At 44.7% G+C, this 27274-nt stretch overlaps 1 protein-coding gene and 1 long non-coding RNA gene across 5 annotated transcripts in view; one reads left to right on the forward strand and one right to left on the reverse strand.

Moving 5' to 3' along the window:
- STON2 (stonin 2) overlaps positions 1–27274 on the reverse strand; it is a 115033-nt gene that overhangs the window by 24128 nt on the left and 63631 nt on the right. The window contains exons 1-2 of one of the 4 annotated variants that reach the window (XM_027832800.3): positions 23766–24005; positions 14682–14765 (exon numbers count right to left, since the gene is read on the reverse strand). The exons of 2 other annotated variants lie outside the window; for them this stretch is intronic. In XM_027832800.3, coding sequence (XP_027688601.2) covers positions 14682–14739 — 58 coding nt within the window. In that variant the 5' untranslated portion in view covers positions 14740–14765; positions 23766–24005. Of the gene's footprint in view, positions 1–9514; positions 9658–14681; positions 14766–23765; positions 24006–27274 lie in introns of those variants that run through there. One more of the 4 variants, XM_037900798.2, reaches the window with a different exon arrangement.
- On the forward strand, positions 4913–13529 carry LOC119566450. Its single transcript, XR_005225574.1, has 3 exons — positions 4913–5382; positions 9753–9919; positions 10688–13529. It is a non-coding gene; the product is annotated as an uncharacterized LOC119566450 (long non-coding RNA).

The raw sequence follows: 27274 nt of genomic DNA on the forward strand, positions 1-27274 counted from the left end.
ACCTCTTTCAGTTCCACTATATCATTTCTGAGATGGGGCAACCAGAAGTGGACACAGTATTAAAAGCGTGGATGCACCATGGATTTATATAGGGCATTATGATATTTTCTGACAGGGATTATCTTTTCATGTGCTGCATGTAGATGGTTATTTCCCAGGGTAACCTTTTTCAGATCAAAGTCCCATGTACTAAGATGATCAGTGAGAGTGCCCAGTTATTCACTCCAGTAGGTGAGCTGGAAGTTCTGTAAACTTCCAAATGGAGGCAACACAGTTTAGTGCCAGAAGTGCCTAACCTGTGGGTTGCAAGCAATTAATGTTGTACAGAGGACCCAACTCCCTGAGAAACAGAGCTCCCTCTATTCTCATTGACATCACTGGTCAAGGTGCCAACAAAGTCAGCAAAAGCCACAACCCACGCTTCAGAGTCCTGTGGGTTTTTTATAAGTTCATGGAAAGCTACTGTGCAGTTGACAGTCCTGTTTCCATAGTCTTTTAACTCAATGTTATTTAAAAACAAGTCAACCTTGAAAAATCTCAGTATATGTTATGCCTTTACAGTTTTGAAACATATCATTTCTTAAACAGTCTAGGAACATTTCAACACAAATCTAGTTCCCAAAACAAAATTCAAACCAGGTTTCCCGCATGGATTGGCTAAGTGGTTTTAAGCCATTCACCAAAACTCCTGGGTGACAATCAATAGGCCTTAAATCTCTTACAGTTTCTCTCCTAGAAGTAGGTGAGGTCAGCATTGTCACAACAGGAGAGCCACGGAGCAGCAGCAGATCTGTTCTGTGACAACTATTGTAGCTTTGGAGTTGGAGCAGACCTAGAACTTCTACTCTGGGTAAATGATTGGCGGGGCATCTCTGCAGCATCTGAAATGCTGTCCCACCCACATGCCCTGTCCTGTATAGTGGAACCACACCAGTTCTGGTGTGTCAGGGAACTTCTGAAGCCATGTAAGGGTTGGGGCAGAATTGCCCCTTATAAAATAGTCATATGGATACAGGATTTGCTATTCCTGGGGTTTTAGAGCTGCTGCAATCTAGCAATGGGATGTTGACCCAAAGCTTAATTGTATTTGGTCTCCAGTTTAGAGTCTACTATTAAAATGAAATGAAGCAATCCTTGTGGAAGTTAGTGCTCAATTCACTGAATGCAAATGAAATTCATCTGTATTTGAAACAGGGCTGATGTTAATCTGGAAAAGCCATTTAGGCTATTTTACTTCTATCGAGAATTGTCATGATTAATTCACATTAATCCATGTATTGGAACTTTGCTTAAGTAATAATTAGCCCAGTGTAGGGAATGGACTCTTCAGTATTTCAGATTAAAATTGCTGCAGGTTTGGTATGAAACTCCACTGTGCTTAACCAGGCCACTAATGTAGGTACCTTAAATTGGGCACCCAATTTAGAACAGTTTAGCTTCAGGTCTAGGAAAGGTATTACATAACAACATAAGAACGGCCATAATGGGTCAGACCAAAGGTCCATCAAGCCCAGTATCCTGTCCTCTGACAGTGGCCAATGGCAGGTGTCCCAAAGGGAATGAACAGACAGGTTATCATCAAGTGATCCATGCCCTGTCACCCAACCCCAGCTTCTGGCAAACAGAGGCTAGGGACACCATTCCTGCCCATCCTGGCCAATAGCCATTGATAGACCTATCTTCCATGAATCTGTCTAGCTCCCTTTTGAACCCCATTATAGTATTGGCCTTCACAACACCCTCTGGCAAGGCATTCCAGAGGTTGACAGTGTGTTGAGTGAAAAAATACTTTCTTGTGTTTGTGTTAAACCTGCTACCCATTAATTTCATTTGGTGGCCCCTTGTTCTTATATCATGAGGAGTAAATAATACTTCCTTATTTACTTTCTCTATACCACTCATAATTTTATAGACCTCTTATCATATATCCCCCATATTCCGAGCATCACAGCTACTGACCTGAAGAAGAGCTCCGTGTGGCTCAAAAGCTTATCTCTCTCTCACCAACAGAAGTTGGTCCAGTGAAAGATATTATCTCACCTATCTTTTCTCTCTTACCTATGGAATAGGCAGCCAGAACATTTATAGAAATAATAATGTATAGTACATGTCTAAAATAATCTTCCTGATGTGGAGTATTCTTTAGATTGCAGAGAGACTCAGGTTCAGATGGAAGTCACTTTGACTCAGTCATGCAAAGCATAGAGCTACTTCTTTGTTCTTTTTCTCTGTCTGCTCAAACATTCAGGTCTAATAGGTGTCAAAGCCTATAGAATGCAGGCCATGGTGTTTGTTTGATTTTCCCAACATACTCTAGCCAGTCCCAAATTGGGTCTTGGTCTTCTTACCTGACACATGTAGGTACCAGAAAAGAGAAGTGAATTGCTTCCCAACAACTAGACCTCATCTCTGATTCAGAATTACAGCTTGACCTTATCTTCAGTAGACGAACATCAGACTGCCCTACGGAGTTGTCACAGCTGCAGGCCTGAAACAACATTACAACCAACCAACCACCCACATCTGATAGTAACAGAGATTCTTTCCTTTTCCTCCTCCTCTTCCTTTCTGGTGCTTGTGTTTTGTCTGTGTTCTGCTGGGGATACTGATTTAACAAAATCAAAGGTTTGTGAATGAGCAGAATACAGTTTGATTACAACCCAGTGAATATTTCCATGGTTAAAGAAAAGGTTTCAGAACGCAAAGCTGGTTTTGTAATTTACAGTTTTCCTGCACATCTAAGTTTAATAATGATGAATATTTGCATTATGTTGTGCTTATTGAGACAGTACGCCTTGGGCCATGATAAAGAACCCCAAATGCAGCAATAGCCATAGAGGGCACAAAGTAACATCTCAATAACCCATAAACCATGATATTCACCTTGCTCCCATGTTGATCCTCATCTCAAGTTGCTGCTGGGAGCATGCTCTGGGCATAAGGGTAATGGGCTGGATGCAGGAAATAGACAAAGCTCTATGGCCTTTGCTATGCAAGAGGTCAGATGAGGTCCTTACTGGCCTTACAAAAATGTCATTTATAAGATACAAAATCCAGCAAACTAGACCTAAAAGAGATTTTTATATTTAGCAAATTTACTTTCCAAATACATTTCATAATGCTTTTTGTACAAATGTATGGAAGTTTCACTAATGTTCTCAAAATGGATTATAGTGAAACAGAAACATCCAACCAAGCCAAAAAAAACCCAAACCCACCAAATTAAAATAAATAACTTCTTGGTCAATGACTAATCAACCAATGCAAATGATGCAGCAAAGACACACAAACTACTTTGAAATATAATTCTGCAGAACAGTCTGTCTGAGACTGCAGCAAAAGATCAAGATACATGGCAAGGAGAGTTTCAAATAAACCCTTTAATCCAATTTACTATTTTAGTTACATATTCCAAATGAGACTGGGGACTTGTCTTCTAGTGCATTAGTCCGCACCGAAGAGATGTAAATTCTAGCATGCACTAGCGTGTCACCCACTAACTGACCTATATGGACCCTGGTGGCATGCACTGAAAGCTTCCTAGTTGTGTATTAATGTAGTCCAATTTCAAACAGTACTACATTAAAACACACACTGGAGAGCTTTTAGTGCGCACCAGCAGGGTCCACATGGGGCAGATGGGGCATTGAGTTCACAGTAGAATTTATATCCCTCTGGTGCACACTAATTCACCATGTACACAAGCCCATAGTTCACCCAGTTCAGGGACAAAGTGGTTAATGCTTTTAAAAGATTCCTAGATTTTCAGGCCATAAGGAAACATTATGAACACACATCACAGATTTTCACCCAGTGATTTCTGTAGCTAGCACATTAACTAGTGGTTGAAGTACTGGTAGAATTTCTCTCTCAAGCATAAGTATCCAAGTCAAGTGCCACAACAGGGACAAGATTGTATAATAATAATAAATAATAATAATAATAATAGTGTGATTTCTTTTGGACCTGTAAGTGACACCAACTATTCCAAAGCAGCTTTCCCTCTTTTCTCCATCAAGACTCCTGCATGCACTAGAACTCCATCTCAGGTGTACAGCTTTGCAGAACTGTCTGTCTGTTAATCTGGCTAGTTATTAGTTTCTCTTTATAAATCTTGCAATGTGAGTGATCAGTTCACAGGCTCTCATATTTACCTAGAGTGCACAGTATTCAGTTTGTTCTGTAGATCAACTCAGTGCATTTCTATAAACTGGCCAGAAGGTGGTACATTAAGACCAATGTAACAATGAAATTTTCACGATTATTGCAAAAACATTTATATTGAACTGTAAATGTACACTGCAATTTACAGAATATAGGTAAGGCCCAATCCCTGGCCAAAGAATTTACAATCTAAGTTACCTAACACTTTCCACTCGGGTTATGCCATACAACTGGGGCTCACGTAGCCCAGTTACAAACACTGTCAAGTTACTTGCACCCAACTCTCAAACAACTGACTTCATCCTTCAAATCAAATGTATGCTGCTTTGTGGTGACTAATTTGGTCTAGAATATTTCCAGCAGTCCAATCCACTAAATGAGACACCCACAACAGTTTGCAATCACAAAGACAGCTGCTGACAACAGACTCGTCTCAGGTATGGCTTAGACTGGTCCCAGGTGAGTGATGGCAAGAGAACTCAAGCTCCCAATGGGCTATTATGCTAAGGCCTTGTCTACACTAGCACTTTTCTCATTGTTGACCTAGCCCCAGTGCAGTCCCACCAGGGGACGTGACAGTGTGAGCACTGGGTGTTTTTATCTTTGTGTTGTGGTGGTAGCAGGTTTTGTAAGGGCAGGGGGGATGGATGCAGGATCAGAAGAAACTCTGACTAGAGGCAGGGGAGCAGTCCTGGCAGGAAGGCAGAAGGACAGAGAAAGTGCCCAGAGGGAAGAAGGGTGGGAGCAGAAGTAGAGTGGGCAGGGGCTGTGCCCTTTGGGAAGGGAGAAGCCCCGCATATGCCCCTCCCCCAGCCATAACTGGGAATCACCTCTCTCTCTTTGCACAGGTCGAGGGATAGCAGAATAGCAGAGATCATCTGCCCTAGCTCCCTCTAGCCAGGAGCCTTACTCTGGGGTTCTCCCTGGGGATTCAGACAGCAGCAGAGGTCTAGGCAGCAGGCAGCACTCTGTGCTGGCACAATCCTCTCTTTCCTCTGAGCCAAGAAGAAAGAAAAATACATAAATGGGCCTTGATGGAAGAAGAGTCAACTGTCCACTGCTGCTCCCTGCAGACACATAAGTTACAGCTTAAAAGACCTGATCAGTCTGGAAATCTGGATGGCTGAGCCCAGGACTGAATGGCATTCCGATCTGTCCTCGCTTTGCAGTGATCCTACAGGCAGTTTGGAGGAAGAGGAGGATACTCTCCATTGACCTGTGAGTGTCTTTCCCAACCAGGGCCTCCTATGAGTGCAGCATCTGCAACCTGTCACCGAGCAAAAGCCTTCCTGGGGCTTTCACACTGTGTGGGGGCAGAAAGCTGCTCTGAGGGAACATGACTGATAGGGACTGACAGAAGAAGAGAAAAAGCAAAGCAAAGCCCTCCTATCCTCTCATTTCTATGGTGCTGTCTTAGCATGGCATCAGTTGTACCTCAGGGTGGACATTAATTAGTGATAGGTATCTTTCTCTCTGCTGCATCTACACTGGCAAGAGTGGGACCTGTAATTCAACACAGGTGGAAGCTGTCAGGGTTACAGGGCTAGCTGCACCTCTGTCTCCTTCCTGGGTTCTCTGAGGACACCCCTTCAGGTGTCAAGCATCATGCCTTTACCTCTCCTGGGACAGAATTCCACAATTCTCCCGCTCAGACTAGCCCGTGAATCCACTGTGCTTGGGAACAAAGCATTTAGAGAGACACATGTCTAGCTGACCTAAAGGCCCTGATGGTAACCTAGGCAGGCCTAGGGTTGCCAGGTGTCCATTTTTCGACCGGAAAGTCCAGTAGAAAAGGGGACCAGACAGTTTCCAATCACCAGTACTGGAGCAACTGCAATCAGGCTCCAGGCTGAGAGGGCAGGAAGAACAGCAGCTGCTGCTGGAGCCTGGAAGAGCTGCTCTCTGCTCATCTGCTGAGGGAGAGAAGTGAGTGACTCGCTCCCGGACCCAGCTCCAGCCTCTCTGGCAGAGAGATAGGTACCAGTGCTGCCACCGCCTGGGAGCGGTGAATCCTTTGTGCCCCCGCCCCCACCCTACTGTGCCCCTGCCCCAGCCCCTCGCTCTGGGGACAACCCTACCCCCACCCCCACCCCCACCCCGCTGTGGTCCGGCCCCTCACTCCAGGGTGACTGACCCCTATCTCCCGCCCTGCTGTGCCCCGGCCCCTTGCTCCAGGGTGACTGACCCCCGTCCCCAACTGTGCCCTGGCCCCTCACTCTGGGGACCAACTCCGCTCCCCCTTCCCCCATCCTGGTGTGCCCCCACCCTGGCTCAGGGGTTTTTACCACTATGTCATCCAGCTCTGCTCTAAGCATGTCTGCACAAACAGGTTTTAAAAGCTGCACCAAGTCTGCACTACAGCTTCAGCTGTTACTATTATCAGTGGAGCACAGGTGCTGAATTACGGGTCTTAATATTGCTACAGTAGACAAGACCCTTGCAGGGCATGGGGACAAGGAAGTGCTGATGACTACAAAAGCTGCTGCTCCTGTTCCTAACAGAGGTGGAAGCAAAAGAAAATGCCAAGTAATTCAGGGGGGAAGGAGGTCTCTGTGCAGCCACTCCAAGAAGGGGAAAAGGAGATAAACATGGATGACAGATGTTACAATTCTTGCATTAAAACAGCTGATCCAAACAGGTTATATTTTATCAAGGCAAATGAAGAATGCAGGATGCCTTTTTGCAGGGACTTTGGACTTAGCTCATATTCACAAAGAGCTTAATATCCACCTCCTCTCTGATTCTAATCAGCTATAGATATGAGGTTCATTGCTCCCTTCTGGCTGCTGCATTAGCAGATTCTCCCAATGTCTGCTATTAAAGTAAGTTTAGGCCAGGGGTCTCAAACACGCGGCTTGCAGGGTTATTTCCTGCGGCCCGCCAAGCTCCCCACTCCGTCCCCCGCCCTGAAGTTATTTCCTGCAGCCGCCAAGCTCCCCCACCCGCTGTCCCCCCTCCCTCCAGGGCGCCGCGTCCCTGCTCGTCTGCCAACCTCCAGGCACTTCCCGCTGCCAAACAGCTGGAGGGGGGAGGAGCGGGGAGCCACACACTTAGGGGAGGAGGCAGAGAAGAGGCAGGGCAGGGGCGGGACTTTGGGGAAGGAGTTGGAATGGGGGTGGGTCAGGGGCGGGGCCTCATGGAAGGGATGGAGTGGGGGCAGGGCGGGGCTTTTGCATCTTTATTTGAAAAGGTGTCAGTGATGCGGCCCTCGGGGCAATGTACTAGTCCTAATGTGGCCCTCATTGTGATTTGTGTTTGAGATCCCTGCTCTAGATGGCAATGCCAGCAGAGAGTCCCGAGATTGAGTGGGCCATCTGCTTCTTACTCCCTAGAGCACAAGGCACCCTAGCAGTGGGAGGGGTGCAGGGGAAGTTGTATTGCTGTGGTCAACTGTCCATGCTGTATCTGTTGTGTGGATAAAGAGAAAATTCCGTCCCCAGGATTGTCAAATAGGCGGTGCAAGAGCTGAATTCACTAGTAATAATAATAAAAAATTCTCTCTGACTGCTGAGGCTCAGTCAGTTATTTAGCATTTGAAAGAATTACACAGCTGCACTTCAGTTGGGAGGGCAGAACAGTAGAAAAGGGAGCATCCATGTTTGATGACTGACACTGACAATTGAGATTTATATGTATATATGAACACAGTCTTGGGTAAAACATTTATATCCTGGAATCCAAAGCTTCAGATGAAGGGAAAGGGGGGAAAAGAACAAACATTTCTATTTTCAAACATGCAGCAAACCTGCATGCAGCACATGCCTGACACTTACTGGTTCCCTACAGCACTTTAAAATAGTAACACTGACTTCCTGCTTCCTGAACCCAGGGCATTTCCAAGGATTAAGTTTTATCTCATACACAGTCAGTGGCTCAAATTCTATCTGCTAAATCTGACCTTGTGTCCGCGCACACAAGAGCGGTCTGAGGGATGGGGAGGTATGTTAGAAACCGTTTTCTTTGGGAAACGAAAACACTTAAAGGATGGTCTCTCCTTTTACAGCTGTGAAATAATCATCTCATATTCATAAAGTACCTTTCAACCCAAGGATCCCAAAGTAATTTACAAGATAGAGCCACTGAGCAGTGGTCTTACTGTTAAAACAACTACAGAACCTGTTTCCTAATGTCTAGCTTAAATCTATGTGTACACTAGAACTTTAGCTAAGTTTGTAACTAAGTGAGTGACGTGGTTGGCTCTAAATATGGTTTGGGTCCATATTCAACAGTTAATACTTGATTAGTAATCAAAGCAGCTAACAGCATTTCAGTTTTGCTAGTGGCCCAGGCTGGCATGCCTTTGTTTTCCTGTAACTGGTCCCATAAGCATTTTTCCCAAGTGTAGAAGAACCCCTTAACTATGCCTCTGCAAACAGCGTGGCCATTCCTTTCTCCCAGCTCTCTATGCAGTAGGACATCTCCAAGGACCAGGGACCTGTAGGGTGTTGGGAGAAGAAGTTAATGTTTGTGAGGTGCTCAGTATTATGGTGATGGGGGCCTTACCAGAACCTTGCTTCCACAATGACCTAGAGGGAGCTAACATTTGCCTCAAATTCTTTCAGGAGCTTTGTAGTACATGGCACAAGGGTTAAGTGATTGGTTGGAGATGGGGGTGAGAAGGGAAAGAGGGAATCTTGGAGGGAATGATCTATATGCTACCAGTGGATCTACACAGATTTTGTTTCAGTTGTGTGTGTGCGTGTGTAGCTTGATTAGCACCTGCCCACGCCATCCCACATTGCAGACTGCTAGTAGTCCCTCTCTTGCATAAGCACCAAATACAGCCTCCCAACAAATGCAATAACAATAAGGATACTGTGACATTAGTATCAGAGAAGCAGAATGATCTAGTGGCTAGTGGATTAGGATTTAAAACATGAGTTCTAATCCCAGTTCTACCACTGTCAGTGGAACCTTGACCAAATCACTGACCTCAGTTCTGCAGTTTCCCTCTCTGTAATACAGAGACAATACTGTGACACTGCAAAGTGCTAACGGCTGCCGTCAAGCAAGTCTTTGATCTATAGGCAATCGCAGACTTCATTAAAATTGATGGGCGTGTGACACTACGCCCATATTCTTCATAGAGATATTGTTATGATATGAATATGGCATACCTAAGATGTGTTTTATGCAAGATGGGTCATGTGAGGAATCATCGGAAAGGTTATAATTTACGGATTATCCTATTTGTATGCCTGTATCATTTCTGTATCTGAAGTTAGGAATATTGACTATGTAACAATTACAAGTGCGTTTACAACTGGGGAATGCCCACCAGACAGAATGCAATCAGCGTGGATGGGCCATTAGGAAGAACAATAGGACTTTGAAGATGCTAATCTCCCACCTTCATAAGTAGTTTCCTGGGATGCTGCAAACAACCTTGTCTCATGGCTGCTTTGACACTGCAGGGTCATGTGATCATGTTATCTGGTACTGGATTTCATCTTGGACTACTAGTATTTTTCCACTAATAGGGAGTGGGAATCAAACTGGGAAACAAAGGATACTCGCCATATGTAAATCCTATTTAAGACAGGGAAGTGAGTTAATCTTGGTTCTTTCTTCACTGAATCCCCGTCCAGGATGATGGCTGAAAACATCTAAGAAACAAAGACAAAGGGGAGGAAAGGACTGAATTCAGGCTGGAAAAGGTGTCTGGCCTGTAAGAGAAATACCTGGAGTTTTAAGCTGCAAGAGAGAGCAGTTTGCTTTCACGAATCTCTGCAATCTGCCTAAAACAAGATTTACGGTGAGAAATTATTACTTGTAACCAGTTGCTTTATTAAGCTGAGTTTGCGTGATTTGTTTTATTGGCTCAGTAATCTGCTTTGATCTGTTTGCTATCCCTTATAATGACTTAAAATCTATCTTGTGTAGTTAATACACTTGTTCTTGTTTTCTCTAAGCCCAGTTTGGGAATCCATAACTGGGAAAAAGTTGTGCCTATCTTCCTCCACATTGAGGGAGGGAGCGAATTTCATGAGCTTACACTGTACAGTTTTCTGTGCAGTGCAAGACAATATAATTTTGGGTTTACACTCCAGAGGGTGTGCGCACTCGAGTGCGGGGCAATTCCTTAGCTGAAAGCCTTCCCATGCAGTACTGATTTCAGTTTCTGTGTCTTTCTGCAGCTGGGTGTGTCCCTACGTGTGTGTGTGCTAGAGAAGCCTTGAGGGCCTGGCTCAGCGGGGCAGTGTAAGGGAGCCCAGGCTGGTGGAATGGGCAGACTCAGTGGTACCCCAGTACATCAGGTAGCACCCCGAAGGTGGGGGGTAAGCCATCACAGGGTGTATTAGCCATCCTTCATTCAGGCAAAACAGGAGGAGGCAGTTTGGCCTAGTGGATACAGCACTGGGACTTTTGAGACCTCGGTTCTGTTCCTGGGTGACCTGGTGCCAGTCATGTCACTGCTCTGTGCTTCAGTTTTCCCATCTGTAAAATGGAGATAATGATATTGACTTTTCTTGTTATGTGCTTTGAGCTCTGCTGATATATTCGGTATTTTATTATCTTTAAGAAGCAATTAAGATCCTTTATGGAGTAACACAGCTTAGACAACAGAAGCCACCACTCAAGATTGCCAGACTGAGAAGAAGCTAAGCTATGGAAGCTGGGGGGTTTCTCTGAAGACTGGTTGTAAATTCAGTGGATGGGGCATTGATTGATTAAAGCTGTGTGTTTGTAACCAGAAAGCATGAGAAAGCCAGAAATACAGTCTTGAGCATGGCCCTGAGAGGGAGAAGAGATAGAGCTCCTTGAGGCCCAGGACTGGCCAGAAAGCAGGCTTGAAAATTGCAAGCAAGGAATTTGTCCTGCTGTTGTTTGTTCCTGCTGTGTTCATGGAAACGGGACTTTGTACATTCTTTGTAAACAAACAGGATTGCATCAAAGAAATCCCTGACTTGTATCATCCATTTCTCCACCTAATGGAAGAATCCCATCATGGCCCAGAATAATGGCTAATGTTTTTGAGCCAAAAGGCGCAAAAATACTCTCTTTAATAAATCACTTTGAGACCTATGGATGAAAAGTTCTAAGTATCATTTAGCAATAGCAGAACTTCCTCTAAACTGACATCACAGCAATAACAAAGACTGCCTAGACTGGCAAGATTCTCTTTTTTACACAGTATTTCAGTGTCCCAGGATTCCTTGTGCTGACTAAAACAATAATCTGCTGGATGAAAGATTCACTACAGGTAACTGGAGGGCATGTCTTTCACCATTTTTCATCATGGACAGAATCACCAGGTAGCAGTCTGGCCAAGCTGAATACGGACAACATGATTATGAGTGGCAGCCTTCAAGACACACATGGTGCAACCAGTATTGTTTATTCCACAGCACACCCTAATCAAGCAACATTACTAACAGGCTTATTATCATGGAAATTGTGAGCTGAAATATTGATTTCAGACCTGGTCTTATCTGAATCTGTTTGCCTTGTCCATAATTTACTGATGGACCAAAATGAAGAGTTGGTAATATTGTAACAAACCAGAGCTGAACAAAGGGTTATAATTAATTATTCTGCATTATTTAGGTGGGAACAGTCGTATTTACCAGCTTGTCTACCCCTGATCTTGACGGAAGGAGAGGGCACAGGACTGGGACAAAGAAAGGGTTTGGAGTGAGAGTGTGTGTAACCTAGAGAAAAAAGCAGAGTAGACAGACTTTGTTGCCCTTGTTGAAGTAATAGGGGAGGGAAGACAATTGGTTTGGTAGTTTAGGAAGAGATTTGGGAGTTTTTCCAAGATTTTTACCTTAGAAAGCAGGCTTGCCCTCTACATCTAGTATTGATTATATAAGCCTGGAGGTGGCTGTTTGCACCCTTTCTTACAGAACCTGCACCTGGGAGATGCAGGTATTCACCCAGATAGGAATGGGACTATAAAAATAAGTCATAGGAGGTTGCTCATAGAACCCAATTAAGGAAAGCTCTGCACAGAGTGAGAGTTACTAGAGAAACCCCAACTGAGAAACTGTTAGACTTCTCAGTAGTACACCAAGATTTTCAGAAATAAATGCCTAGGTTGAATAGATACTGGAATATATTCTCATTATATCAGTATAAATACAAGACTCTGTTTGATCTGCTTATACCAGTTTTTCCTGACTCTCTTTCTAAGCCTTTTTAAGAGTTGTTACCAGTTTTCCTATTGTTGTCTTTTTCCAGGATGCAGATATTAAAGCTCCAGTTATGTTTCAGCACTGTGTTGAGCAAGATTTGCTACGGGACCATGGACTAAGAAGAATAAAATTCCCACCAGCAGCACCAGTTCAGCCTTAATCATTACTTGTATTATGCTAATGCTAAGAGCCTCCTACCAAAAGTCGGGCTGTACTGTCCTAAGCAGAGTACAAACAGAGTAAGATAGAGTCACTGACCTGAAGAGCTTACATTGTAAATAAACCACACTAGTAGGAGTTGTAGTGTAGACACAACTCTGATGGAGTCTGATTTTTTCCACTGTGCCTATTAAAACAGCAGTGTTAACTGACATGGTGGTAAAAATGCTAGAAGTTTACAAGTTCTTTGCTGCAGCCAGGGTTCTGTATCTCTTTCCACACCGGGAAATTATAGCCCTGGTCCGAAAGCATTTTCAGCTACACTGAAAGTGTTCTTGACAGCATGGCTGTGCCAGCGACCATGGGTAGGACACAATTTATTTTTTTTAAATGTCATGAGAATGTTGTTTCCCCCAATCACTATTTTATAAAGGTTTACCCTGCCCATCCTGGCCAGCAAAGCAGTGCTGAAGATGGTTCAGAACACAGTCCATTTCCCAGACAGATGGAGTTGCACCTGCTTGCTTTCCAAATGCAGATGATGAAAAGGTTTCTGAGGGTAACTGGGGTCCAACTGAATGTGTGGGTGTCAAAGCGAGCATGAGTTGACTGCCTGGCTTTAAAGAGCAGTTTTGGGTATGTCTGCACTTAGAAACCCTGTGAGGTGGGAAGGTCCCAAAGCTCAGGCTGCATCCCAAGCCCAAACATCTACACTGTAATTAAACAGGCCCTTAGCGTTAGCCCCACAAGCCCAAGTCACCTGGCATGGGCCAACTGTGGGTGTTTAACTGCAGGTCAGACGACTTATCATCCCATAACACTATCTCACTTCTCATCCTAGTCATTGGGATGTTTGCAAAAAAGACACAGAAGGTCAGGACGACAGATGACAGGAGCTTGCTTGTTTCTGGTTCATCACCCAGAATGATTTGGCCAGTCATCCTTTTGCTCCTGGCTTGGAACTCCTCTAGCACAGCCATTTCCTTCAAGCACACGAACAGAGCAGGCCCCGTCATAAAAGCCCAGCTGCTATGCAACTGCTCACAATTGCAGGAAATCAACAGAACCAAATACTGGGCTGTTATCTTTCTTCTGTCATTTGGAGTTTTGTTTTTTCCTATATATGTGTGTATGGAGTTGCCACAGCACACAGGGTTATTAGGGGTCACTCCACAGAAGCAGCCATTCAGGAATGATCCAGCAAGCCACAGCTTCCTCTCTCTCACTCATCTTTCACATGGGCTGAGTGGGAAAGCATTTACAAAGGACAAATAGGCACAAACCTCAGTATGAAATGAGAGGCTGATCCGTGACGGTGCCACATAGCCAAGGATGAAGGACGGAAATAGGCGACCCGTGATACAATATTTTTAATTACCCTGGGGATTGTGTGGCAAGAAGTGAAGAGGAAATCCAGGCTTCCTTCCTCTCCTCTCAGCACAAACATTGTCACATTTCCATCAGGCATGGAGACCTTGACACACCTTACAGTTTTGGTTTCTGCCTGTGGTCTAAACACATGATGTATGATGCCAAAATAGCCAGGTTCCCTTTTGCTAGACCTTTGTTGTGTATATCAGTTCTGATTTCTGCTCTTTTTTATCCTCACCTTCCTCCACCAAGCTTTGGTCTTGGTGCCCTACAGCCTTCTGGGTCTTCCCCTTCCAATGGTGCTCTGTACTCTGGGCAAAGAGACAGGAATTCACCTAGCAGCTTCATTCAACAGTCCTATGTCCCTTTGCGAAAAGGTAAGAGGAGCAGAGAATACTAAAATAGCCTTGTGGGGGAATTAATCAGGGGGCCTGAACATCAGCCAGGTCAGGCTTATAGGAGCATTAAGTCAGCTTATTGCCATGTATAAGAGGTGAGGAGTGAAATCTGCAACCCGAAGGGAGTTGATAAAAGAAGGATGAGAACTTCTGTCATTGAATATCTTTTATAGGTCACTACTAGGGAGGTAGAATACTGGGAGAGGATGGAACAACGCTCTGTTGCATTATAGCAACGCCTACATTGCGTGTGACAGACTCCAAATGGAAAGGAATGTTTATTGAGGGAAGAGAAAAGATCAAAAAGATGGAATATTTAGCACATATATAGGATAATAGTGCACAGAGATGGAAAAGACCTATCACATCTTCAGGGTGCAGGATGACAGAATGACAAGAGAGGGAAGTAATTACATTGAGGAAGAGGTTGTGCTAATAAACCTCTCTCTCTTACCTAATATGGAAAGTGGTTTCTTTAATGTTCTGTAGCCCTCCCCCACTCTGATGGACATCTAAGAGCAGCTTGCTGGCTGGCTGGCTGAAAGAAGAGATAGTAGAGGACAGAATGTGAATGGCATGAAAGACAACAAACAGGAGCAGCAGCTGCCTATGTCCTGTAAACAAAGTACAACTTTTCTAAAAGGCCATGTGGGATTTAGCAGCAGAGCCTTGAAAGAACTGAAGTCTCCGAAAGGAAACATCAGTTTCAGGAAACAGTCTGCAGAACTGAAGAGTGAGGGAGGATTTGATTTAGTCTGCAGAAGAGAAGAGTGAGGGGGGATTTGATAGCAGCCTTCAACTCCCTGAAGGGGGGCTCCATAGAGGATGGAGCTAGGCTGTTCTCAGTGGTGGCAGATGACAAAACAAGGAGCAATCATCTCAAGTTGCAGTGGGGGAGGTCTAGGTTGGATATTAGGAAAAACTATTTCACTAGGAGGGTGGTGAAGCACTGGAATGGGTTACCTAGGGAGGGGGTGGAATCTCCATCCTCAGAGGTTTTTAAGGCCAGGCTTGACAAAACCCTGGCTGGGATAATTTAGTTGGGGTTGGTCCTGCTTTGAGCGGGGGTTGGACTAGATGACCTCCTGAGGTCTCTCACAACCCTAATCTTCTATGATTCTATGATCAATGATTAGAGAACTGAGGGGATTCCAGATGACAAGATATTAAAAGGACTGGGACTATTCAGTTTGGAAAGAAGAGTAAAGGCAGAACAAAATGAATGAAAAAGTCAGTTGTGTATTTCTCTTTATCCATACAAAAATATCAAAAGGCCATTCAGGAATGAAATAGTCAACAACCATTGAACAGGTAAAAGGAAATGCTTGTTAAAACCATGTATAATGAAGCTGTGGAACTCACTGTTGCAGGATATTACTGACGGAAATCAAAAGGTTCTGAAGAGGATAAGGGTTCTATGAACAAGAACAGCATCTGCAGTTACATTGACTAGGGCAACCATATAGTCTCATGTTTCAGTGTATAAGCTGATCACTGGTTGGGGACAAAAAGAAATTTCTCCCATGAAGTAATATTGCACAGTTGTCTCAGTACATTATGGAGGTGATTTTCCCCCCTCTCTTGACTCTGAGACATTCAGGTATAGAAAAGTAGCCAGAAACAGAGACCACATTAAACTGAACCATTAGGAAGGTATGAACTGGGTATTCCTAGAATGCTGTTCCCATAAGGGACTTCTTACAGGATATGAGCATGCAGTGTAGTTTTTGATATCTAGAGCTATGACTCCAGGAGTTCATAGGTTCACAATGACATCTCTGTGACAATAAGGTCAAAAGAAGGAACATGAAAGGGCCAGCCAACTGGACAAGGCACATATTCTTCATGTAAAACTTTGAATTAAACATTTAATTTAGAAGTAACATTTCACATATTATTTGCTGATGGACGTGCTTATTCCCCACCTGATTTCATCAAGCCAGATTCTGCCCTCACTTACTCAGGTTCAACTCCACCTACGTCACTGGGGCAATGGTAGGTGTAATTAAGATGTATATCTGTTTGTGTCAAGGAAGTAGACTGCGCTGGAGACAAGTGTGTACGAATTTTAGTGCTCCTGAAAGGCTGACAGCCCTGGAGATTAAGTTATTTACCCACTGACAGACACAGGATGTTTCTCCCCGATTGCACCATCACTGTGCTTTATCCTTGACCTGAAGGAACATCTTTGAGGAATATGAGCTACCTTCTAACCACATGCCTCATTCTGTGCTTGGCCCCTCTGTTGGGACTGACTAAAGCTGCCCATTAGAAACATCTTGGGTGATTTTTTTTGTGATGTAGACACTGGTCCAACATGAATTGGACTGAGACTCACCAGACTCATTTAACACAAGCCTCTGAACAGCCATCAGATGGTAACGACTTGACTTGAATGGTTGCCTAAAGATGAAAGACTATGCCACCCATTAACAAATCCTCTAAATCAACCAGTCCTCTCGTGTACAATCTTATTCCCATGAGGCATCAGTAGGTAATTAGCAAGCCTCTGCAAAACCAACCACCCTCCCTCCCCTCTTTGTGAGGAGTCTGAACACTTTTGCCCATCTCTCCCCTACAATTAAAAGATAAATCAAGGGAGACCCCCCCCTTTAAACCTCCCCATTACATTTAGCCCCTGCTTTGTGTTAGGCTCTTTGTCTTGGGGAATTACTTCATGGAAAGTTCATGGGAAGACAACTGTCCTGCAGACAATAAAGCTATCTGCAAACCAGGCATTTCTAAACGAAGGCAAAGACAGCTCAGACAGAAGAATTTTCAACCTGTTGCTATAGCAGCAGGGAGAACGTGATTCACTGGCAACATTATTGCAGCCACTGCTATGGGGTGGTGGTGAGTGAACATGTCCATTCCAAATCCCTGCTACACTGCCTAGCCCACAGGCTGTGCACAGCTCTTAAGGAGCAGGCAGAAGTGTTAACTCTTTACTGCACACTACCAGCAAAGGGCAGCAGAAGCTGGTGGGGTTGTTACAGAACTGGTTTGGAACTGCCTTCCTTTTGTGTCCATCAGAAGCAATTAAATAAACAAAGGGGAGAAAATTCAAAATGTTCTCAGAATTGCCAGGTTTCCAGGTGGATTAAAAATGCCCAGTAGTTGCTGTACACTTTTAATGTAAAGTCACAATTAAAATAGCATATTCTTCAGTGTTAATGACAAGTCAATTCAATTACCCAAGTAAACATTTCCCGAACATAAATATAGCCCACACTGGCATTCCAGGTAAATTCAGCCCATTCAGCAGGAGGCAGAGCTCCACTGGATTTAATGAACCTGACCCTGGGTGCAGTGTCTCAAGCAGTGCATGCAGGCATGGCGCACATAGCACGATAAATTCTGAAGGCCAGAAGGGACCATTGCGGTCATCCAGTCTGATGTGCGTAAATATACACCATAGACCAGGGATCGGCAACTTTTGGCACCTGGCCCGCCAGGGTAAGTCCCCTGGCAACTCCCACCTGCTGCAGTTCACCGCTTTAGTCCAATGGGGGCAAGGGGAAGCGGCGCGGGCCAAGGGATGTGCTGGCTGCCGCTTCCTGCAGCCCCCATTGGCCTGGAACGGCGAACCACGGCCAGTGGGAGCTGCGATCGGCCAAACCTGCGGATGCAGCAGGTAAACAAACCAGCCCGGCCTGCCAGGGGGCTTACCCTGGTGGGCCGCGTGCCAAAGGTTGCCGATACCTGCTGTAGACTTTCAGCAAGTAGTTCCTGCATCAAGCCCATAACTTCTGGTTGAGCTACAGCATAATCTTTTAAAAAGATATCCAGCCTTAATACAGATACTCTTAGAGGAAGAAAAGAATCTTAGCTCAGTGGTCTCCAACCTTTTTATGCACAAGATCACTTTTTGAATTTAAGTGCAACCCAGGATCTACCCCGCCCCTTCCCTGAGACCCCGCTCCACTCACTCCATCCCCTGCTCCCTCCGTCGCTCGCTCTCCCCCACCCTCACTCACTTTCAGCGGGTTGGGGCTCGGGATGGGGGTGCTGGCTCTGGGCTGGGGGCTTTGGAGTGTGGGAGGGGGCTCCTTGCTGAGCCTGGGGCAGGAGGTTGGGGTGCAGGAGGTGGTGAGGATGCAAGCTCTGGGAGGGAGTTTGGGTGCAGGAGGGTCCTCTGGGCTAGGACACAGTGTTGGGGTTCAGGAGGGGGTGCAGGGTGTGGGGGGAAGTTTGGATACAGGAGAGGGCTCTCCTGGGGCAGAGTGTTGGGATACAGGAGGGGGCTCAGGGCTGGGGGTTGGGGTGCGGAAGGGGCACTTACCTTGGGCGGCTCCCGGTTGGCAGCTCAGAGGGGCTAAGGCAGGCTCCCTGCCTGCCCCAGCTCCATGCCACTCCCGGAAGCAGCCAGCATGCCCCTGCAGCCTCTGGGGAGGGGGGGGGGAAGGCTTCATATGCTGCTCCTGCCTGCAAGCACTGCCTCTGCAGCCTCCACTGGCCGCAATTCCCTGTTTCCGGCCAATGGGAGCTGCGGGGGCGGTGCTTGCAGGCAGGAGCATCATGCATGGAGACCCCTACCCCATCCTCCACAGGGGTGTGCTGTCCGCTTCGAGGAGTGGTGTGGGCCCGGGACAGGTAGGGAGCCTGCCTTAGCCCCGCTACCCTGCTGGACTTTTAGTGACCAGAGATCTCGATCAACTGGCAGAGGCTCCAGGATCGACCAGTCGATCACGATCTATGGGTTGATGACCACTGACTTAGATCAATAGTACTTGTTTTACTTTCCACCATTAGTCAGTCTGATCCTCGTTTACTCTAAATCTATGGTTCATAAAAGGTGGAAGGAGCAACTTCCAGGAGAGGCAAACATAGCTCCCATCTCGGACAGGGGAAGGGTTCTTTTTGGTTCAACTGGAAGAACTAGAGTTCTGGTTCAAGCCTATCTCTCTACGCAAATGGTTTGAAAACTCGGTTCAGAAAAACACAACAAAGTTTGGAAGTTTCTCTAAACCTTTTAGGTCTAGAAATCACTGTGGAAACCTCACGAGAATAGACTCGTTCATGAGAGTTCCAGCACTTCAGGTCAGGACAGAAATACTGCTGGATCAGCATTCCTGACATTTCAGTGTTTCTCTGTCTGGTCCCAGCTGGAACCTGTATATGCTGCAGCAGCTGCAAACAAGGCAATAAAGCAAAGATAACTGAACAGTTTCCAGCTTCTTAAAAGATTTGGGGTTCAGTTTAAATTTGGGGAGGAGAAAGTTCAGTTGGTTCCTTTTGCTACATTGTTTTTCCCATTTCCTATCAAGGGACCACCTGGAAAAAGGATTGCTGTATTTGCCAACTGGTGGCCAGATGCCAGAGCAGAGTTAATCACTTAGTAGAGACCACAGGCGCTGACTTTTGTTTTTGACGGTGGGTGCTCTTCTCCCCCCTCTCCCTCCTGTGGGAGCGGAGGGCAGGGCCTTGTGGGGAAGAGGCTGGGTGGGGGCGGGGCCTCGGGGCAGAATGTGGGCAGGGCCTTGGGGGGAGGAGAAAGAGGCTGAGCGGGGGCAGGGCCTTGGGGCGGAGCACAGGCAGAGCAGTGGGTGGGGCCATTTTCCAGGTGCCAGGGTCCACAAAAGATTAATCCAGCCCTGCAGGTGCTGAGTACCCCCTATTTTTTTAGTGGGTCCTTGAGCCTCAGAGCACCCAGGGAGTTGGAGCCTATGGTAGAGACACTCCGTAGGTGGTTTGGTTATGTGCATCCTGCATGCTACTGCAGATGGGATATAAAGCAAGGCCCTCGCATTCTGTAGGCAGCAACTTTTCTGGGCGAGACAAAAGGGAGCCTCTCCCCTTGGATCAAATCAGTAGGACCTGTGTTCAGCTGGAAGTAACTTTGCAGATCTTTGGTTGTTAAATGTACTTTACTGTGAACCATATATACAGTAGTACGAATACAGTGATATGGGTACATGCCTCTTTCCATACTAAGGAGAATCACATTAAACTTACGCTTGAATATGAACACAGAGGTGTCATTTCTCTTTGGCATATTTATAGTTCACAACAGGTTTGTAAAACAATTATTTCAGAATGTGAATAACCAACAGTGACCACTAATATAAGGGCATCAGAACTGCCAAAGCTACTACAATGTCAATATGTGAATAATACCTGAATATGGCTCAAGCAAGGATAGATGGACCATACAGCTTGTGGGGGAAGTTAAGATTTGTACTATCAAAATATTAGGCCACCTAGACGTCATGAATATGGTCTTGAATACAGCAATGTGGTCAGGAGACCTCTGTCCAAAGATTCTGAGCAGTGGGCAAAGCAAGAGGATGCAAAACAGATAGCACCTCATGATGTGAACACCAAGAAGGGTTCAAACAGATGCTCAAATTGCTTTTCCTTTGCATGATCCACTTAGGACAATGAATTCAGGACCTCCAGAGTTAGAACCATGACGCTCTACAGTTTAAGCTTATATATATTTAAGCTTATAATTGTGTATGTGTATTATTATTTATAGGTATACATATTCTATTAAAAAATTTAATCCAGAATTTTCAAAAATGTCAACAGCACCTAAATTTAGGCACCAATATTCATATTCAGACACCTATATGCCCACCTATGTATGGATATAAGTGGCTAAATTTAACCATGTACATTTGAAAATTTTGGTTTTAGCCAGGAAACTCGTTCACATTGAGGACCATATTCACATGATAGGTCTCAAAACATAATTGTAAACAGGGAATCATCATGAAGTGGGTGCATTACTAGTGCAGTCCCACGGGGATCAGTTCTTGGCTCTATGTCACTTAACATTTTTAGCAGTGATGTGAAAGAAAACATAAAATTGTTACCAATAAAGATACAAAGATGGGGGGAATGGTAAATAATGAGAACAGGTTACTGATACAGAGCAATCGCGATTGTGTGGTAAGCTAGGCACAAGCAAACAGTATGCATTTCAATACAGCCTAATATAAAGTCTTACATCTAGGAACAAAATACATGTAGGCCAGAAAGACAGAATGAGAGATTCTAAGTGGAAAACAGTGACTGTGAAAAATACTTTGGGGCACAGGTATTGGTGGACAAACAGCGAAACATGATGCCCAGTGCAACACTGGTCAAAAGGGCTAATGTGATCCTAGGTTATATAAACAGGGAATATCAGGTAGGAAGGTTATATTACCTCTGTCTCTGACACTGGTGTGATCCTTACTGAAACACCATGTCCAGTTCTAGTGTACATGATTCAAAACTGGATACGGTTCAGAGAAGAGCCACCAGAATGATTAAAGGATTGGAAAATATGCCATAAAGTGAAAGTTACAAGGATCTCAATCTATTTAGCTTATCAAAGAGAAGGTTAAGAGGTGACTTGATCACAGTCTATATGTATCTACATGGGGAAGAGGAACTTGATAACAGAGGGCTCTTCCCTGTAGCAGACAAAGATATAACAAAATCCAATGGCTGGAAGTTAAGCTAGTTAAATTCGGAGTGAAAATAAGGCACAAATTTTTAATAGTGAGGGTAAGTAATCATTGGAACAATTCACCAAGGGTTATGGTAGATTTTCCATTACTGGCTATTTTAAAATCAACACTGCATATTTTTCTAAAAGATATGCTCTCATTCAAAACAGGAATTAATTCAGGGAATTCCTGTGGTCTGTGTTATACAGGTGAGACAGAATGAGCACAGTCATAGAATCATAGAAGATTAGGGTTGGAAGAGATCTCACGAGGTCATCTAGTCCAAACCCTTCCTCAAAGCAGGACCAACCCCAACTAAATCATCCCAGCCAGGGTTTTGTCAAGCCAGGCCTTAAAAACCTCTGAGGATGGAGATTCCACCCCCTCCCTAGGTAACCCATTCCAGTGCTTCACCACCCTCCTAGTGAAATAGTTTGTCCTAATATCCAACCTAGACCTCCCCCACTGCAACTTGAGACGATTGCTCCTTGTTTTGTCATCTGCCACCACTGAGAACAGCCTAGCTCCATCCTCTATGGAACCCCCCTTCAGGGAGTTGAAGGCTGCTATCAAATCCCCCCTCACCCTTCTCTTCTGCAGACTAAATAAGCCCAGTTCCCTCAGCCAATGGTCCCTTCTGGTCTTAAAATCAATGAATTATGGTAAATTTTAAAATGTTTCAAGTCCAGCCATTTGCAATTCCTGTGCACAATAAAAACAGCTTCAATTATTGTATAAAGACAGAAACAAATTTCCACCCCCAAGCTTGGTTAACTCAAAAATAGCTGGATGGATTTTGCTGCAACTTCCCTGCAAAAATTCACCACTGTGCCAAGACCAAGCATGGAAAGTTGCTGCTGAATTAAGAATTTTTGAGAGTTATAAGGAAGTGAAAGCCTGGATGGTGTGCATTAGGCACAGAATCATCAATATTTGTGTGAATTTTTTCACCCATCCTCATGTCTAGAAATGCACTGCACAGATATTTTATGCTCTTAAATATAATCAGGTTGCAATTCAACCCACTGTTTAAAAATAACATGCATGTAAAAAAAGTAGCCGGTATCAAATTATCCTTCCCATAGTACTTGCCTTTAACAGACCTTTGCTTTCTGCATTTCAGGACCCCATCCCAAAAGTTGTGGTTGTTTGTAAATTCAGTTATTTACTTCTGCACACACCAGTGCAATGAATTTCTTGTGTTTAGAACAAATATTGAAATACAGAAATCACCAAACAATGCAGCACTTGATTAATCTGAATTGCTCACTCACCCACTGAATTTCTACAAAGAACTCCTCTGAGCTGTTAATCTCATGGCAAAACTTGTTTAGAAACCTCTGCCTCTTTCCTGGAGACACCCTGTAAGGTTTCTAGATGGTATTACACACAGATTTCCATTCTCCCCTCAACAATACATGGAGCAAATTAATACATTCATTTTTGTTTGTTTCAGTTTCCTCATCTCACACCGCAGAGAAACAGCTAAAAGCTTTTATCAGGCAAGGTACAATCCCATCTACTTTGCCTTATGATGGGGTCCCCCATCAGAAAAGAAATAACCTCCCACAACAAACAGTTAACGCATCAACCTTCCCCCCCGCCCCCCCCATCATCATCCTCTTAATTTTTAAACTGGGACATCCATAATAGTGCAAGAAAGTCATTAAAAAAACAGCAACAGGCAAAATAGCATTTCAGCCTGGGAAAACACTGCAAGCTGATGTCATTATGCAGGCTGCACCTTCCACAAACACGGTATCAAAAGCTTTCCAGTTAACTTCTGTAGGGCCAAAGGGCAATCCTGCCTCATCCTAACCAGTTTCACAGCATCAGCCTCTCTCTCTCTCTCCTTTCCCAAGCCAATACTATCCGGTTACAAGTTCACACAGACTTCAGCAGCTAAGACATTTCTTCGAACTGCTCCCTCTCTCTGCAGAGCAACTGGCTTTTTTACAATCTACCCATTCATCTCTCCACTTTAGTGACCCCATCATTGTTGTCCTTTCTCCCACGGCAGCTTCTGTATCCCCCGGAATTAAAACAAAACAGAAACAGATCACTCAGATGAACTTATTCCTCTCACTTGTTGCACTTACCCGGAGGGGAGGGGGGCTGGGGGAAGGGCAGAGCACTTCAGCAATTTTCTCTGTGCCAACCCATGGCTTTCAGGCTCGCCGGGCGTGTGTGTGTGTGTGTGTGTGTGTGCGAGATAGAGAGAGAGAGACAGACAGAGACTGCGTCCGTGTGGCAGTTGTGTAGGGAGGTATGCACTTTGCATGCTTGAGCAGGACCCGTGGCTGTTTGCATGCCTGCCAATCGGCCCGTCTTATTCGTGTGGGAAGGGCAGATAGAGAAAAATTTGCAGGTTACTTTGCGATCAGGCACACCCAGAAAGACAAGGGGCGGGAGATAGGCAGAGAGGGGGCAGGGAACAGGCAGAGAGTTTGGCAGGAGCAGACAGGGGGCGGTTGGAGATTTCAAGTTAGGCGGATATTTGTTAAGTGAAGCTTTTATTTATTTGAATGGGGGAAATACATACACCTCCTTGTTCTGGCAAGAAGCATTTCAACTGATCACCTTGCGCTAGAGCCCAGCAGCCTCCTCCCAATGCCAGCAGCTGAATCTCTTTCTGACGTTAACTCTTCACATACGAGCCCTGTTGCCTGATACATTCTTCTTCCCCTCTCAAGTGAACTAGTTTGAATTTATTTCCAGACCAGGCAAAACAGGAATCAACATTTTAAATTCACAGTATTCATCACACTTTGAAAAATCCATTCCTCGCTATTGTTTTGCTCCCTGATGGAAATGTATAAACATTCCCTAGTCCCTTTCAAGCTAAAGGCCATGCACACTGGGGAAAGATAGCCTGATACCATTTAATTGTACCTAGAATGAAACAGAACATAATGCCTTTGATGCAAAACATGCCCCTGATCATTCCAAATCTCCTATCTTGTGATGTCCCCCTGAAACAGTTTGGATATAAAATCCAATTTGGTATAAAATCTCAAGACCACGGGGACAAAACCTCTGTCAGTGTCCCCAGAGAAAAAACAGCATCATTCCACTTACATAACATTTCAAAGGCTACTGAGGGTTTCCTCACTTCCCCTCTCCTTGTTATGGAGAGACAGAATGTACTGAGCTTGAAGCACCAGGAACGATAACAGAGATTTCAAGACAAGAGCTATTTGGAAGACTTTAAAGCCATGTAGGAAAGTGCCTGGCTTGCAAAGATCTCACTGATTTTCCACTTTCCGCTGACACAGTCAAGTTGTCAAAAAAGCGAAATAATTTTAAATGAATTTGTTGTACACATGGTAAGTGGAATTAGGGTCTGGATGGTGCACACGGACCAAATGTGGAAACCACAAGGAAAGACTGAGCCATGGTCCTTGGGATTTTGGGTCCAACAATGAGATGGACCAGATAAAGCAACAATGAGTAGGATATGGGTGATGAGAAGGGTATAAAAATGTTCAAATGAGAACAACAGGCAGCAGACCTGACTGCAACGACCTACTGGAGTAAAGCAGGCTGCCCTACTAGAGAGCTGCACTAATGACTCAGGTAGAGTGAGCAAATAATGGATTTTGGGTTTGAGGACCAAACCGGAAAAAAAAAATCAAGGTTGATTATAACTGAAACCATTTTTAATTTTTTTATCAAATCAAAAACTTTAAAAATGGATTTAAAATCGACCAAAATGTTTTGGGTTGATTCAAAACAAATTTTTTAGTTTGTCCATATGTGGGTGTTTTTCAGCTTAAAAAAAAATTGGGCAAATTTGAATCTGAAACACTATTTTCAAACAAAAAAGTCAAAATGAAACATATAAACTTTTTCATAGGAATGGCCATACTGGGTCAGACCAAAAGTCCATCTAGCTCAGTATCCTGTCTTCTGACAGTGGCCAATGCCAGGTGCCCCAGAGGGAATGAACAGAACAGGTAACCATCAAGTGAGCCATCCCCTGTTGCCCATTCCCAGCTTCCGGCAAACAGAGGCTAGGGACACCATCCCTGCCCATTCTGGCTAATAGCCATTGATGGACCTATCCTCCATGAACTTATCTAGTTCTTTTTTGAACCCTGTTATAATCAAAACATTATTTTAGATTTTTCTCAGCCAAACTAGTCATTGCATTTGTCCTGAATTTATGAATAGTTTTAGAGCACCAAAAATGCATTTTTGACGAAAAGAAAAGGAGTACTTGTGGCACCTTAGAGACTAACCAATTTATTTGAGCATAAGCTTTCGTGAGCTACAGCTCACTTCATCGGATGCATACTGTGGAAAATACAGAAGATGTTTTTATACACACAAACCATGAAAAAATGGGTGTTTATCACTACAAAAGGTTTTCTCTCCCCCCACCCCACTCTCCTGCTGGTAATAGCTTATGTAAAGTGATCACTCTCCTTACAATGTGTATGATCATCAAGGTGGGCCATTTCCAACACAAATCCAGGTTTTCTCCCCACCCTCCCCAACAAACCCACTCTCCTGTTGGTAATAGCTTATCTAAAGTGATCACTCTCCTTACAATGTGTATGATAACACTGTAAGGAGAGTGATCACTTTAGATAAGCTATTATCAACAGGAGAGTGGGTTTGTTGGGGAGGGTGGGGAGAAAACCTGGATTTGTGCTGGAAATGGCCCACCTTGATGATCATACACATTGTAAGGAGAGTGATCACTTTACATAAGCTATTACCAGCAGGAGAGTGGGGTGGGGGGAGAGAAAACCTTTTGTAGTGATAAACACCCATTTTTTCATGGTTTGTGTGTATAAAAACATCTACTGTATTTTCCACAGTATGCATCCGATGAAGTGAGCTGTAGCTCACGAAAGCTTATGCTCAAATAAATTGGTTAGTCTCTAAGATGCCACAAGTACTCCTTTTCTTTTTGCGAATACAGACTAACACGGCTGTTACTCTGAAACCTGTCATTTTTGACGAAAAATCTATTAATTGAAAAAAATTTGCTCCGCTCTACTCCGAAGAGGACAGCAGTAATCCATTTTGGGAGTGGATGGGCTGGATGGAAGAATCAATCAATGGGACTTCCTTGCCTGGTACCACCCCAAGACGTGAGAGATGTAGCGAATGCATATACCAGTGGTTCCCAAACTTGTTCCGCCGCTTGTGCGTCCCTTGGCCCACGCCGCTTCCAGCAGCTCCCACTGGCCTGCAGCAGCGAACCGCGGCCACTGGGAGCCACGATTGGCCCAACCTGCGGACGCGGCAGGTAAACAAACTGGCCTGGCCGGCCAGGGGCTTTCCCTGCACAAGCAGCGGAACAAGTTTGGGAACCACTGGCGCGCGCACACACACACACACAACCCGCAATAGACCCATGATCCTCCCACATAAGACTGACTATTCCACCCACTGATTGATAACAAAAAGTTGGATAAAGAGATCTAAGAGGTCTACAAATAGAAGGCCACAAAAGATAAAGATGATGTCCGCAGAAAGATGAAAATTGGAGTTTGGGGTATTTCATGGTATATGCTGCCTCCTCTCTGCAGAGAGAGGTCTTGTGATATCCTGCTGGGAACTGGCATCATGACATATAGTTCCCTGCACAAGCGGC

The sequence above is a fragment of the Chelonia mydas genome, chromosome 6, assembly GCF_015237465.2.
Source record: "Chelonia mydas isolate rCheMyd1 chromosome 6, rCheMyd1.pri.v2, whole genome shotgun sequence".
Taxonomy (NCBI): domain Eukaryota; kingdom Metazoa; phylum Chordata; order Testudines; family Cheloniidae; genus Chelonia; species Chelonia mydas.